This window comes from Mastacembelus armatus, chromosome 1, assembly GCF_900324485.2.
Source record: "Mastacembelus armatus chromosome 1, fMasArm1.2, whole genome shotgun sequence".
In the NCBI taxonomy this organism is placed as follows: domain Eukaryota; kingdom Metazoa; phylum Chordata; class Actinopteri; order Synbranchiformes; family Mastacembelidae; genus Mastacembelus; species Mastacembelus armatus.
In genome coordinates, this window is record NC_046633.1 from 21,148,580 (window position 1) to 21,164,354 (window position 15,775).

The 15,775-nt window shown below is 38.0% G+C and overlaps 1 protein-coding gene across 4 annotated transcripts in view; it reads right to left on the minus strand.

Moving 5' to 3' along the window:
- The window catches only part of LOC113127689 (phospholipid-transporting ATPase ABCA1-like), a 36,699-nt gene extending 23,294 nt beyond the window's left edge, over positions 1 to 13,405 (minus strand). For 2 of the 4 annotated variants that reach the window (XM_026302382.1, XM_026302379.2), the window contains exons 1-7: positions 13,242 to 13,405; positions 9,240 to 9,348; positions 8,117 to 8,210; positions 6,657 to 6,798; positions 6,447 to 6,565; positions 3,393 to 3,514; positions 872 to 1,063 (exon numbers count right to left, since the gene is read on the minus strand). In XM_026302382.1, coding sequence (XP_026158167.1) covers positions 872 to 1,063; positions 3,393 to 3,514; positions 6,447 to 6,565; positions 6,657 to 6,798; positions 8,117 to 8,210; positions 9,240 to 9,305 — 735 coding nt within the window. In that variant the 5' untranslated portion in view covers positions 9,306 to 9,348; positions 13,242 to 13,405. Of the gene's footprint in view, positions 1 to 871; positions 1,064 to 3,392; positions 3,515 to 6,446; positions 6,566 to 6,656; positions 6,799 to 8,116; positions 8,211 to 9,239; positions 9,349 to 9,754; positions 9,786 to 13,237 lie in introns of those variants that run through there. The other 2 variants (XM_026302380.2, XM_026302381.2) reach the window with 2 other exon arrangements.
- Between the last annotated feature and the right edge of the window lie 2,370 nt (positions 13,406 to 15,775).

Here is a 15,775-nt window from a genome sequence, read left to right on the forward strand (position 1 = left end):
CAGAACAGCCATTTGAGAAGTGAGAACAATACTGTAGCTCTGTCTCTCTCATATGCTCATTTTTGTTTCTCATTGTCTCTTGACCTAATAATTTCTGTCTTAAACACACACACACCCACACATGGAGTAAGCAAAAAATAGGAGAAAGCCATGCAGGAGTTCTAACCCCTTACTTTTTCACAATTCTTTTGGAAAGAAAGAGAAAGAAAGAGAGGATGAGAGGAAGAGGGATACAGAAAACATAATGCAGTAAGCAAAAAAGATGACAATGGAATCTGGGTTTTACTTTGAATGGATAAATACAGAGACCAAAAGGAAAATCTAAAATTACATAAAAAGCAGCAATGCACTACATGCGGATGTGTGTTTGCATTTCTTCTGTGTATTGGAATGTGTGATTTGGTTCATAATGTCCCAGCTCATATTCTATAAACACTGAAGTTACAAAAACAAAATGCAAAGGCAAATAAAATAATGACTTCTTAGTATGTCTGCTTGCCAAGAAAGAAAAGATAGGGTTGTTTCCAAATTCCCAATTGAATAAAAATTGCATTTTCTTGGAATATCTACAATGACAGGTCACTTCTTGGCAAAGGCCCCTGATTGTGGTTATGCAACACAGGTCAGTGATTATGCAACATATTTCTTAAAATGAGAAGATCTTATGATTTGTGGTCAGTGGACGAGACACAATGTCCCTGTGAGATGGGATTGTGTAACACTCAAACGGTGGGTTTGTAACAACCTCTCTAACTCTCTCATGCTTGCCTTTACTTTGTTATGGCCAACATTCCCATGGAAAACTGTAACCCAGAGCGTTACGAAAGATTTGATCATTACACTCTACAACTAGTCAATGTGTGTGACTCACCCGGATGGGTTTGAGAAAGTCCAAGTTGGACAGGAAATGGCTCTGGGCCTTGTTCAGCCAATCACTAGATGACTTGCAGATAATTTCTTGAGTCATACGGGACACGTTGAGGTCAGCAATGTGGACAAATTCCTCCAGCGGTGTGGTGTTACAGAGGTCTCTGAGATGGAAGCCAAAACCTTTGGTCAGCACCTGAACAAGGAAAAAAAGAGCACACTGATTCAGATCAAGTACAGAATTACAAAGCAAGTGTTAGATGCCACAAAAGGCCGGAAGGGGAGAGAAAAATAACCAATTTATTTAGTTTGGTTCAAACGTTAATGTGTCAAAATAGTAACACAAGGGAGTGATCTCCTGGATGCTGCATTTATTACATTATATCCCTGTGCATCACCTTAAATAAATACTACACAATAAATGTTAACTAAAACATACAGTAAACATGCTGGCATCCTGCCAATAAATATTTAGGGCTCATCTAATCAATGGTTTTTATTTCCTTATTAGGAACATACAAACTTTCAATCAAAGCAATTACAAAGAAAGAGTGAGGAGATACTTAAATCACAATGTCTTCATAAGTGCTATTCCTAAAATGTGTAATTGTAGTTAGGAGTTGTCTTTGACTCTTTGCAGATCATTATGTGTCAACCCAAAAAAAAAGATTTCACTGAACAAGTATGAAGAAAATAAATGTTTTGATTATTAATGCTGGGGCATGCCAAGGTCATTCTCAGTAAAGCCTTCTGGCATACGGAGTAATCCAAATAAAACTATACTACCAGAGACAAGTGTTGTGATAAAAACTGCGATATTTCTTTCTTTTTTTTTTTTTAGATAAAATTATTTTTGTACTTTGCTCTGTTCCCCTGCTAAGCAAGTTATTTAAAAGGGAAAGCACAGTTGTGCCTGTGCAAGTGTAGTAACAAAATGGCCTTTTCTGGGACCTCAGAGCATTAAAGACAGATGCTTTGTTTTCTTTGACAGAGTCAGGATGTTCTTTTGTGGATCTGGATGTGTGTTTGTGTGAGAGAGAGAGAGACAGAGACAGAGAGAGAGAGAGAGAGAGAGAGAGAGAGAGAGAGAGAGAGAGAGAGAGAGAGAGAGAGAGACAGAGACAGAGACAGAGACAGAGACAAGACACAGAGACAGAGACAGAGACAAACAGAAGACTGACTTCTCCTCAAACTGTCCTTGAACAGTCTGTGTTATACCATCAGTGTACACATACTCTACAGACACGCATAGTCACAGCTGATAATCTTTTCAATAGAAAAATATAAGCAGTGAGTTTGGATGACTGGAATTATCTGATAGAAAATCCCAAACATAAACTGCATTTGATACATAGTTATATCTGTCAATTTTGGTGTTTGTGTCTTATGCATCTCACTGATGTATTTGTCAACCACACTAACAAAATGACTTTCACTCCATACAGAAATAAAAAGCTTCCCTTCATTTTCTCTTCTCTATTTAAATAATGCTCCTGGTGATTTTCCACAGACTCTCATCCCCTCTGATCCATAGATGTCTAGGTAAAGGGATTGTTAAGCAGAATCAGATGGAGTAACATGAATTTGTCTTTAAGCCTCTGCACGTGAGGCGATAAGGGGGGAAGGGAGGGGAGAGTAGTCACGTGACCCCAGCTCTACAACTGCACAGCAGAGATGATGCTGACGAGCTCTGATGGGAGGTGTTTTTGGCCTGGATCTAGGTGGCTGAATCAGTATATGTGTGTATGTAATATTAGATTATAAAAATAAATTTGATGTGAATGGGACATAAGGAAGTTTGTGTATGTTTATGAATGCATGTAAAGAATCCTGTAAATAGACCATGTTGGAAGAAAAGAATGATATTAGGAAAACAAAAGCAGAAACAGGAGACTTGACAGAAAAACATTCAATAAATGAGTAATGGATGAAATTAGAGCATTGAAAGGAAAACAGAAAAATTACATCTGAAAGAAAATCTTCACCCAATTACTTTTTGATGGGGGGAAAGTTAAGGAAGAGAGGGACAGGAAGGGTGATTGTGGTGCCCAACAATCTCTATAAGCACCAAACCCCCTTTCACAGTACATTTTCTGCTGGGTATTAAAGGCTTAACTGTGCCACAGCAGAATCCTGCGGCTCTGTAGTCGTTAAGCCAAGGTCATTGGATTTGTGCACAAGTGCTGTGGTCAGGGGAGAATGAATATGTCATATGTGAAAATGAAAAAAAACAAAGAGGCTGTATACAGTATAATACTGGACTGTAATACTGAGACATTCGGAGCAGCTGATAGTGGTGGAGAAATGTAACATGCAATGATCTTCCTTATGGATCAACCATTTAATTTACAACAATTTGGTATTTTAATATGAGAATTTCTAGGTCAGTCAGTGATTATTTACATGGAGGAGGAAAATTGGTTCTTAAACTCAGGAATATGTAGATCTGATAAAAGTATTTCAGCTATAGAAAATGACAAAATACACAGTGGTTGAAAAGAATCAGGCTAATTGCAATAGTTTACCTTCTCAAGATTGACATCAGCCTCTACTATCTGCTTCAGTGCATGATGAGGAAGTGAGGCGTTGTGGTGCAGGAAGTGGGAAAGGGTCTCATTGTCTTGCAAAAAGTCCTTCAGCTTGAAACCTAAAAAAAATGGAAGGATTAAGTCAACAAAATATGAGATGCAAAACCCTCTGTGAGAAAATAAATGTTTATATGGTGGTAGACAAGGACAATAATCAAAGTCCCTATGTGATATGCAGTAAATTACATTAGTTTCCACATATAGTTACACTGTAAAACACTTTCTCATACAATTGCTATGAAACTTACAAAACATATCCAGGCATATACCAGTAAAGGGAAATTAGATGCCCTGTAGAATTTCCTTGTCTGGATTATACCTCTTAATAATCCCCAAAATTCCTTTGGAAAGCCAAAGGAAAGAGTCACATGATCAGTGATAACCACAAAGAGAACATAAAAATAGTAAATCTGAAGAACTGATTGGCACCAACTCGTTTCATTTTAAACACAGCCATACTCTCCTCTCTGAGCTCTGAGAGCTTTTTGTACTACTGCTGCATTCCACAGAAGTCAAACCATTTTTGTGACTGGCCTGAGCCAGCTGCATGCATGCGCACACAAACGGGAAACACTTTGCTTCAGCTGAACTGAACATCCTCTGGGAGGAAGTGAAATAGAACAGTGTGTTTCTATGCACTGAGGGGGCACATGTGCTGCGTTGCTCTGCCTTATTAGCTCCATGGCTTTGCATCATAGTGTGTGTCCTTTGTGAGTTTGAGGTGTGAGTGTGTGTTTTACATACACGCCTACCATCCTTTATTCCTGTTCTCCATGGACCTCTGTACATGTGTGTGCAGCTCTGTATGATGCCCATATGTGACCACATTTCTCAGGGGTGAACATCCAAGGAGTGTTAATAAGGTCTAATCAGTGTCCCAGTGGTAAGTAAACTCCCATGGTGCACTGCATGCAAAGGCCCTTGAGAGCAGACCAGACAGGGTGGTGCAACCTTGTTAAAATGGAAAGTACTAGCAGTACTGTCATCAGCAAAGTTCCTTTCGTGTGTGTATGTGCGCATTTCATTTCCTTGTTTTATCTTATCTATGTGTGTTTGTCTTTATTTACACTGCTTAAGTGGTTTAAATCTCCACTGTTATCAGCAATTGAGATAGTAACATAACATCAGGAGCAACAAACCTTATCTGTCTATGTTTTTCCTACAGGAGTGAACCCTACATTAACACCTACAAGTCTGCACATGCTCCTGGTGATGCCTTTCCTGTTAAGTTCTGCCACCACACACCTTAACAACCATTGTCATTACTGGTCAAACTAGTCCACAAATAGACTGTGATTGCTTGGAACTACATATGCCCAAATCTATCGCAAGTTGGCTTCCATTTTCAGCTTTGCTTTTGTGAAAACACATTTGGGAAGATCAGAAACAAACTGTAAAAACTGTAGTGTAACCTGTAAAGCTCACCACTCATAATAAGACTACATTTATCTCTATTCCTAAAAAAGGTTGCCTGACTCTGTTCCTAAAAATGTTCAAATCTCTGTGTTATCTCTTTATCCATCTGTCATTCAGGACAGTATCATGCAGCAGCCATGCATTGGACCTGATCAAAGAAAGGTATATCCTGTTTGATTTATCTAGTTCTCCTATAAACAGAAAACTCAACCCTCTCCCTGAGCTTAATCCCCCTTCCCTGTTAAGGTAACCTCATTAGGTGACCCTGTCAGTTGCTGAATTATTAAGCGACATGTGAGGGGGTTCACTCTCACTTCTTTGATCCCTGTTGTTTCTTCTTAAAACGTTACTCTGCATCAGTAGAGCTGTTTCTTTTTTCTGCATCAAAGATGACTGTTCCTGCACAAGACAAATGACTGCTGTGCATTTAGAAGTCAGTCAGAATAAAGATAAACAGATAGATAAACCAAAAATTCAGTAATATAATAAATGGCCATGAATAGAGAAAGGAAAAACATACTGCTCTTTTCATTCCAGTTCAAATGAAATGACCCACAGATGGTAGGGTTCTAACAGGAGGTGAACAAATGTAGGAGTTTTTCTTATAAACAGAATTTTTTAAAGAATAGTATTTCTTTTGATTTGCTCTGAGTATTAAACTGACATGAAAATCTTTTCCACTGAGCAAAGTTACCGGTAAAGTCCTCTTTCCTATTTTGGGTTGCCTTGACCCAAGCAGCACAGACGAGTCATCAACAAGCTTTTAATTTAGAAAGATCATCTTTCTCTGCTCCACCACAACCAAGGTCATGCCTAAAACTCTCCCACTTTCATTTTAAAAATAATGCTCCAGAAACCATTGAAAGTAATGTTTAAATGTGTTTGTAAAACTGATAGCAGAGTTTGAAAAATATCATGTGCTATACCAGTGCAAGACAACATCTGTTCCCTGTCCTTGATAGGAAACAGCAGATTTTAAGTCCGAACAACTTGGCATTTTATAAACCAGATCTGTGCTTTGATTGTCAGGGCAGTAAACAACTTTCAGTGTTTCCTGTTTTGGACCACCACCACTAGCATGTAATAAGAGAGGCTGAGAAGTGCAACACCCTCTGGATTTTGTGAGGGGCCACCACGCCTGGCAGACAGTGATAAGACGGGGACATGTCACATCAACCCTGCTCTGAAGACTCAGGGCTAACATCAGTTGCATCAGCTGCTACACTGCAAAAGTAACATTAACAAGTTACTTTCTCTAGTTTGTCTACGTATTGATATGTAATGATTCAAGCTTGACTCACTTTATACTAATTGTGGGGTCAGATTTAAAGCACATTAGAAATCTTGACAAAACTACTTTCTCCTTGGATACACAATACATTTTCATTAACAGAAATATTCCCTCCGGGTTAGATAACACCTGGACATGTAGTTGTGCCTCAGTGTTCCTTTCTGTTTAAATAAGCATATTATCTAAATTAATGGGTAATCACTGAACAGACAGGTGACTCAATCAATTCTTCACTGTTGTCATTAACTTAATAAAAAAGCAGATAATCAAAGGTAGGCCCTTACGAGCAGTGTTCTGCTGCAGCTTCCTGAGGGCCCTCAGCAGTCCCTTGTAACCGTCATGGCTCTTGTCATTCTGGGTGTAAAGCAGGATCTTCTTGGCATCAATAAATAGACGGGAGATTCTGGTTCAAGAGAGAAGCAAAAAGTGAGCACAGTGAATCAGAACTATGCACTGGTGTAAATCGTAATAGGTATAAAGATCATGATGCTCACATAGAATCATTGAAATTTCCCACCACCCCAGGACTCTCTCCAGGGGTAGGATTGCGAAAGCAGGGATTGTTGGCATTACAGATAATGCCTTGTACCCAGGGCAGGGTGCCTGCTGATGGCATGGCCTTGTTAGGGAAATGACCTGGAGTAAAAAGATAATATGATGTTTAGAATTTGTTTAGTGAAATTAAATATCAGTAACAGACAGGGGAGATCAAAATTTACAACATTACAAACAAATTAGGATATTTATCATTCTTGCCAAATCAGACAAATCCTTGCAATTGAGGTGTGCTGTCTCAGTAACTACTTATTCTCCACTAAACAAACCTACATCTCTACTTCCACTGTGTGTAAATAATCATGCCAGCTGTTTAACAACCTTTTTGTTTAACAATTGCTATTTTCTCTATACAAAAAAACTAGACACCATTGAACAAAACATAAAGAACTGAAATTAAAGGTGGATAAAATGTCTTTGACATAACTCAAAGGAGTTGTTACAAAAACAAGATTTTCACCCATGCAAACAATATAATATAGAACCTTTGCATTTTGAATCAGCTTTAAAAAGCAGTGACTTCATCTTTACAATTGTTGGGGCACTTATCAGCCAACGTTAATGCTAGTACTGCAATCTACAGTGGTTAGCTAGCTATTATATTGAAAAAACAAGCTTAGAGGATGAGAAGGTCAGAAAGTTGACGCACTTCTTTGCACTACCTTGGGTTCAAACTGGCTTATGATACACTGTCTTTGGTATTAGTGTTTTTCTTACACATAGTGAAAAAGGTTTGTTGGTCGACAGAACAATCACATGTTAGCTCATGATAATTACATAATGTTAAGACACAAGTCTGTGTCTATAAACAAGAATAAACATGCACCAACTCTTTGAAAATCTGTATCTCCTATGGCAGAACTGACACAGGAAATGAAAAGTGTACATAATAAAATAATACTGAATAACTTTAGTACAAATGAAAATTCCTGTAAGAACTGAACTAAATTAACAGCATTTGCTAATAGGATTTTTTTTCTTTAAGTGATAACCTAATTTAGATGAAATGTATTTACAGTTGTGAAACTAGTTCTGCGGATAAATTATAATGTAATTCTCTTTTCTCAGAGCTGAAACTCTTATCACATGCTCCCACAGTGCAAACAAATATTGACAATTCCAACAGATCCTTCTGTTACAGCAACATTGAACAAAGAGGCAAACACTGTCAAAAAAAAAAGAAAAAGACTTTAAAGTCACTCTCTTAGATGTGTGTGTGTGTGTGTGTGTGTGTGTCTGTGTGTGTGTGTGTGTGTGTGTGAGGGTGTGTGTGTGTGTGTGTAAAAGGGCAATATAACATCAATTCTGGGAAGACAGCATCCCATCCTAGTCCTAGACAAGGACTAATCCTCCTAGTAAAGGCAGTTTTTGCTAGTACCATGTCTGCATGTTTGCTTACATTCATGTTGCTCGTAGGGTGGATAATGTATTCGGACCGAGATCAGGATGAAGAAGATGAACAGAGGCCAGACAATCTCAATCAGCAGCTGGATCTACAAATGGAAGATAAAAAGGATGAAAAAGGATGTTAATCAAAGCTTTACGCTCATAGGATACAAATCACAGAGTAGATGAGTTAATCATTCTTCAGCAGTGAGTTTTCCTTTATGTGTCATGGTAAAGAAGTATATGGGTTAATAAGGGGACACAAAGTGAGACACACAGGGTGAGGGCTGCAGGGTTTAGAGGACTATGGGTAATGTCTATCTGCTCCATATGGCTCTGGTGTTTCAGCTGCCTGTGTCTTGGCATTAAACAACATGGCAGGCATGCAGCTGGAGGATAAAGAATAAAGACACTGTCTTAGAAAATGGACTATATCCCGTTGTTGGAAATAATTGGACTGAAAGTCAAGCAGCCACAGCTGTCACCATGAGAAGAGGCTTCTGCTTGATGGACAAAAGGATTAATTGTATGCAGATGAGTCTCCACACATATAAAGAAGTACTATGCTACAGCCCTGACATGTAAATGTGTCATCATCACATCTTTTGCTGACTCAATCTGTAAACAGTAATGCTTTTTTAGTCCAAGCTGCTTGATGGAGAATTACATCAGTTCCATTGTTGTGGGCTGAATATGCTTTGGTTTCATGCATATGAATGGATAAAAACATTACATCTATAAAACCTTAGTATTCCATAACTTGAAAAGTTCCATATCTATATCTATCTATGATTCAAAGTCACCCCATTCAAAATGTGACAAAGCATTTGTGGTAAATCTAATCAGAGAACAGAGAGTTGGACCCCCAGACTGTTTTTTAAAAATCTTTAGTTATTTTTTGTGGACTTATCTAGAATGTTCATTATTTTTAAAGGTAACTTCAATAAAGAAGCCATTGCAATTGGTCTACATTAATGACTGTGATACTGAACATTGAAATAAGGAATGCAAAAAAAGTTATAAAAAAGTAAATAGGCTAGATGATTAATCAAATGGGCAATTAAATTGCTTGTGTACTGTATTCTCATTTAGTCCATTGTTCTTATGAGTCAGTAAGTTGAAGCACTCCTACTTACAGTCTGTCTCCGTCGGTAAGTGAAGTTCTTCCAAAGCAGTAAACCCAGTTGAGTGAAGACTGCCATGTTGCCGTCTTCCCAACCTCACTGAGCACGCTTCAGCCCCTCGCTGTGAACAACAGAGGCAAAGAAACAGGGTAATCACTGTTAGCTAAATAAACTTCAGCAGTATAACAGTGTTCCCGGTTTATAAAAGATGCAATTCCCTCATATAATGTCCACAAAACAGAACAGAAAGCCATTAGGCTTCACCGACAAGCCCTAACCATGGTCACGAAACTGTACCAAATACGGATGCAACATTCAGCTTCATGCCCTGTTATAGAGTCAGACAGCTTCTCGTAAACACTATGACCTTGACATCCTGATGATTTCAAGCAAAATAAGAAAACAGGATGAGCTTTACTGGACTATTATGTGATTCTACAAACAGTTCAAACTAAAAAGCAGTAGGTTGCCAAAAAAAAAAACAAAGAATCGTTAGTGACAGAAAATAATCATGACAACAGATTCACCTATTGAAGAAAACTGGTTCACTCAGACCAAGCAGAAGTACAAGAACACAAATGAAGGCAGCTGATAACTGAGGAAGGCTGCTAACCAGTGCAGACTTGATGTAGACTCAGCCGTCCAAAGGTCAGGCGTCAGTTCAGCTGGGAGTGGGTGGTGGGCATTTTGTGTGTGGTGAAAGTTGTTGATAATCCTTTTATGGTCAGAATTTCCACCCTTTTAACACTTCATATTACACATGTAGTACTTTGATGTAAATGTTATAGTACATCATCAACCCGACTCGCTGATTAAACAGAAAATAGGGGGTTTACTGAAAGTAATGTGATTTTCACTACACTTGGCTTTGCCTAATCTAGTCAAAGCCATGCGATTCATCTTGGGGCACACACTATTTCATGGTTATTTGTTTTTTTCTGTTTGCAGATACAAAAGTCCTTGGATTTGTGCTCAGACTTGTGCAACTGGATCAGACCACCCAGTCCAACAAGCTCCAAGAGAAACAAAATACACAACATTCTTCTTGTTGTTTTGTAATATTTTTTCGTACAAAGATAAATTACTTTATCTGGATAGCAACCAAAACCCAAGAGTCCCACAAATCAGAAACACTGCGTTATCTGGAGTTATCCTTCAGGTTTCCCAAAATGGACACCAGCTCACCAAGACCTGAAGTCAGGTCAGTCACTGAAAACTGACTCTTTCATTTAATTATACACTGTTTATAGAGCTAGAAAAACAGACTTCAGCTCTTAACAGAACAGTTTCTATGTTATAAAGCCAGGCTGAATTGTAATATGGCAAACATTTAACTGTGAAACTTATAACCACTCCTATAATTATCATCTACACTAAGAACTAATTAACATAAAGACACTGTGGGTACATACGTAATTACATTTTATAAATACTTAAAAAAAAAAAAAACACTGTTGCTTAACTTTTTTGTTTAATTCAGACTTGATGGTTAACGTGAGAGATGAAGTTGGAAATCTTTAAAAGGCCATAATGTCATTTATACAGTATAAAACTGACTCACTGTCATAGAGACTGGAACGACAACACAACAGTGTCAAGGACACAATCTCCACTGCTTGTTTGCGTTTCAGTTGTCTGGATCAAGTCATGAATCCAGTTTCTATGGTTTTGCAACACATTTCTCTAATGCAATTACAATACTATAATCACATTTAACCACATCTCTGGCAATCTCTGCAATTTATTGCTGGGTGAAACTAATTTAAAACATTGCTGTCAAAATTAAAGCACTAAGTGTTTTTTAACCTCTGATAATAGGATACCATTAACAAACAGTTTATGCACACTGTCCATCACTTTCTGGCTGCTTACACTAATAACCCATTTACACCACACCAATTTTCCAAAGTAAAATGCAGTAGGCTGTATTAAGTAGATCTACTGGAATGTATAATATGTTGCAATTAAAAAAAAACCAACATAAACTTTGGGATCAACAAACAGAACTGTGACCTTTGTACAATGTTTGCTGTACTGGTACATCTGTTTTCTCTATGAGTCACTTGATTTAATAGCAGCACTCACAGGATACACTGCGTTTAACAGTGTCATTGAGAAACAAAGCAAAACACCAGCTGTATGTTTTTTTAAAGCCTACAGTTAAAACAAAGATAATCGATTCAATTATAATTGCATCAACACAACTGACCTTTCCATTGACCTAACCAAGACACAGTGTAAAACTCTTGAACCCTAAACTGGTTTTAGGGCCATCATTGCTGTGGGTTATAGAGCCAAAAACATCATCTCTGCAGGTTTGACATAAGCAGTTTTGATTTTTTCCCTCTTACATTACTGCATGAATCCAAATCACACAGGGAAAACCTGCTTATGTTCAGTGCTGCTGTATATTGTCTATGGGGGACAACAATCAAGGCAGTTTTACATCTTTCCCACAGCTGACACATATTAGGCTTAATTTCCCCACATTACAGCCTATACCCAAATGTCGCCTGTTCATTTTAAACACTGAATGAAATTGGCGTCTCTGCAAGTGTCGCACTTTTATTTCTTAACAGAACGCGTGTTTACTACCGTGTAGATAGTTTATTGTAAATTAAATTATATCAGCAGATCTTCATCCACCTGCATCAGCTTGGTTCTACTGATGTCGTCTGTAATCTTATCTGAGGGCACTGAGTCGTTTCTGCCTTGTCTAATTCAGCACTGGTGGAAATACATCGTATGCAGAGAGATAAGGGTTTTCTGCTGAATGTTGAGCTGCGCAAATGGTGCAGAGCCAGGGCGCCTCTAGTGGCGCACACAAAACACTCATTTTTATTCTTGTTTACCATCGATTCTCGCTCACGTGTTATATCACACTCCTATAGATTTTTTTCAACTCCATTGTCTCAATTGTTTTCTGAATCGAAACATCATCTCAAATGAAAAACTAACCAAAAGAAAAAATGCCATGAGAGAAAATATAGCAGACCGTCGAGACATATTTGTGTATTCAAGATACAATAGAAAAAAAAGAAAGCAAACGCTTTTCTTCGACATTAACTGCACATATGAAAATAAATAAAGAACTATAAATGAAGATACTGAGCTCAAATAGCACACATTTCTGGAAAAAAATGAATTAGGACAAGAATAAAACGCAGGACGCAGTAACATGTAATAAAGGGGACATTTGCGCTGCACCTCAATGCCAACTTTATGGCAGTCTGAGAGACCGAGTGAAAATAATTGTGTTTCATTGTTCTATTGAACTGGGGTTACTGTCGGTCATTCGGCTTCGCGATGCTGACCCGCAGCAGCGTCAAGTCGGCCAACATGAGACAACAACAGGGAGGAAGATGCTTTCAGTATAAAGTTGCAAACGTGTCTCAAAAATACCCGCAGTCAGCTAATCTCCTGTAAGCATTAAAATTAATTTGGCTGCGGGTTAATTTGCAGAACATTAATATATAAGAACATAGTTAGACTTTTCATTTCCCATTTTTTTTGTTAGATAATCTGTGGACTATAAATTATAAAGGTTGTAATCAAGAGGCTTTTATTTTTTGAAAAAGTTACCGGAAGTCAAGTCGTTGCCTGTGCATCTGTCTCGACGTTAATTAGTCCTAACGGTGGTCAGTGAATATGAGAAAAGAGCAAAAACCAGTGAGGAAAATTCTTGTCATTTTCCTTAATCTACGATATTACCTGTAACTAATAACCTCCACCACGACTCTACTGGCAGTTTAACTTTACCGCTTTAAAATAATCATCTAACTTTATAATAATCATAATAAAGAAAATCTAATGATTATTGCAGGACAGGACATTCAAGACAAGAATTGCTTCTGTTATTAACATTTAATTACTCAAAGCCCAAATGAGAATGTTATAATAATAAGTGGAGAAATAATGTAATAATGCCTGTGGCACACAGTGCCATACATCTCTTTGTTGTTCCAACAAAGAAACTCACAAATCCACACATAACAAAACTCCCGACTCACCAACCTTGATCCTGGTCTGTGCAAATATCCACTCTTTCTCTTTTCATAAATGAAAACTCTTCTTCCAGCTGGAGTTAGAATAGGAGAAAAAAAAACGGTACTCCTCTGATGTCCTGCTTTGCTCTGTCTCAGTGTTTGACAAACTGTTTTTTTTTTTTCCTCCAGCAGGCTTTTATAGCGCAGCTCGCTGCAGAGAGCAGCAGCAGCAGAGGTAACTACCGGTCACCGTTTGTTGCTGCTCCCATATAAGGCAAGCACGTGCGGAGTCAAAACATCTCTTAAAGGGCCAGCGACGCCTCAACGCCTGATCAATTCACCGAGCTGCTGCTACAGTGGCCTACAGGAACGTGTTACCAGGAGCGGTTCTAGGATTTCATTCTTAGGGGGGCTTAGTCCTCACTCTTGTTGCTGATGTACACATTGAATGCACAAATACAGGCTAAACAATAAAAAAAAAAAATGATAGAAAATATGTTCTATAACCACCTACATGTCACAAGACGTTTCATCGTCTCCTGCCTCCGACTGACATACAACACAAGTCGTTGCACTTCTAAGGAAGGGCTATGGTATGCACAGAATAGCAAAGAGAATAAGAAATAATAATAATAAAAGAGACTGAAAACAATTTTTTTAAAAAAAGCCAATGTAAAGATGCAAAATCACCCTCATAGATCAGACAGTAAACGTGCATGGCAAGCCATAAAATCACTATAAAATGCGTAGAGTAAAAAAGTAAACCATAGAACCAATGAACACAAAGTGGCACAAAGTGAACAAAAAGAGAAACAGAATAACTAAAACAAAACAAACAAAAAAAACATCAAAAAACATAAAAACAACCGCAGATATGCAAATAAATTACAACAGTTTCAAAATGACAACTAAATACAAATGCAAGAGTATTAAAATAGAATGCTAAGAACAAAATAAAGTTATAATAAATAACAAATTAAATATAAGTACATAAATAAAAATTGAGGCTAGCACCTATGAATTGATCATAGTCTCCAACTATAAAGATATACAAACTGCACAATGATAGTGCGCAGTAAAATACTGTATATTAGTAGTATTTATGGTGGTACAGAATGAGGAGAGTTCTATTAAAAACACAGGTCTGTCACCTTGCTGACATCCTCGTCCTCTGTCTTCCTCCTAGAAACAGTACTACTACTGTAGGTGAGAGTAAATGTGGTTGTCTCTCTGGGGTAGGATTCAGGCCTGCATGACTCTGAACAGGATAAGCAGCTTAGAAAATGGATAGTTGGATGTCAATTTGCCATTGCTGCACTTGCTGATTTCATCCATTAAAGCTAGACTCAGACTGCAGCAGGACAAGGACAGCAAGTCACGTGAAGTAAAAGTCCAGCAGCAACATGCACCTGATTTATATAAGAAACAAGACTGTTGTCTTTCACAGCTGTTGCAATATAACTCAGCTGTGATTTCTAAGTGACTAAGCTTCCTAAGCAAGTTTAAAATTAGTTTCTGTTTCTGATATTTCCTGTGAATTTCATTGTGGTTTTTACAAAGCTTGGTTGTTTGACAATATTTGCCTCAGAAATCCCCAAAAGATTGATCAGATCTGTGTTGAACTGATATCTGCATATGTTATTTAAAGCTGTCATCACTGGTAAAAAGCAGTGGAAAGAGCAAAAATGACACACGGGTGAGATACACCCTGGACAGACCACCAGAATCACAGGACTGACACATAAAGACAGATAATCACTCACAGGCAAAGGTCAAAAAAAGTCAAATGGGATTCAAACCCAGAACCTTCTTACTGTGACCATTGAATGTACATAAGCCTAAATATTTACATCAACATTTCTAATAATCAAGAAGAAATAATATTCTATGTTGCAGTGCAAAAGTTGCCACTGTCTTGTTGCTAGTTTTGTGATTGTCCCAAAAACTTTTCCATCCCAGAGATTTGGGCTAAACAATAACAAGCGGTCTCGATATGGCCATTGGGTAACCAGAGCACTCTACTGTCTAACATTATTTCAGGAGCAACAGTAAATACTGACATCAGTGTTTATCTAGTTCATGTCTGAATGACTGTCTTCCACCCAAAAGGATGCAGGAAGATGAGACTGCAGAAACTCATTAACAAGTATGTTTAAACTGTGCATCAACTACAAAACAACAATTTGTGCAGCTGGCAGGTTTTAAAAAAGCTGCATTGTAACCTTTTCTGCCCACACTACTCCTTAAGAGAGCATATAAAAAAAATAAAAATCAACCATAACTGATCCCCAGCTCACATCATTATTAAATTTTGACTGCACTGACAAATCCCCAGAGTAAAGCACAGCATTTCTCCAGAGCTCTGATCCTATTTGCCCCATGGTTAGCTTTTGTTGATGTTTGGTAGAAGCTACATGAGCCTGGTGTACAGTCTAGGCTTACAAGTGTACAAAAAGCATGACGGCCATCTGGCAGCGATTATCTGCCCCAGTCTGCCTCCACTGCCTTTTATTCTGTTCTCTGTGCTTAAGGGTGCAATTAATTTAAAGACAGAGGACAGCT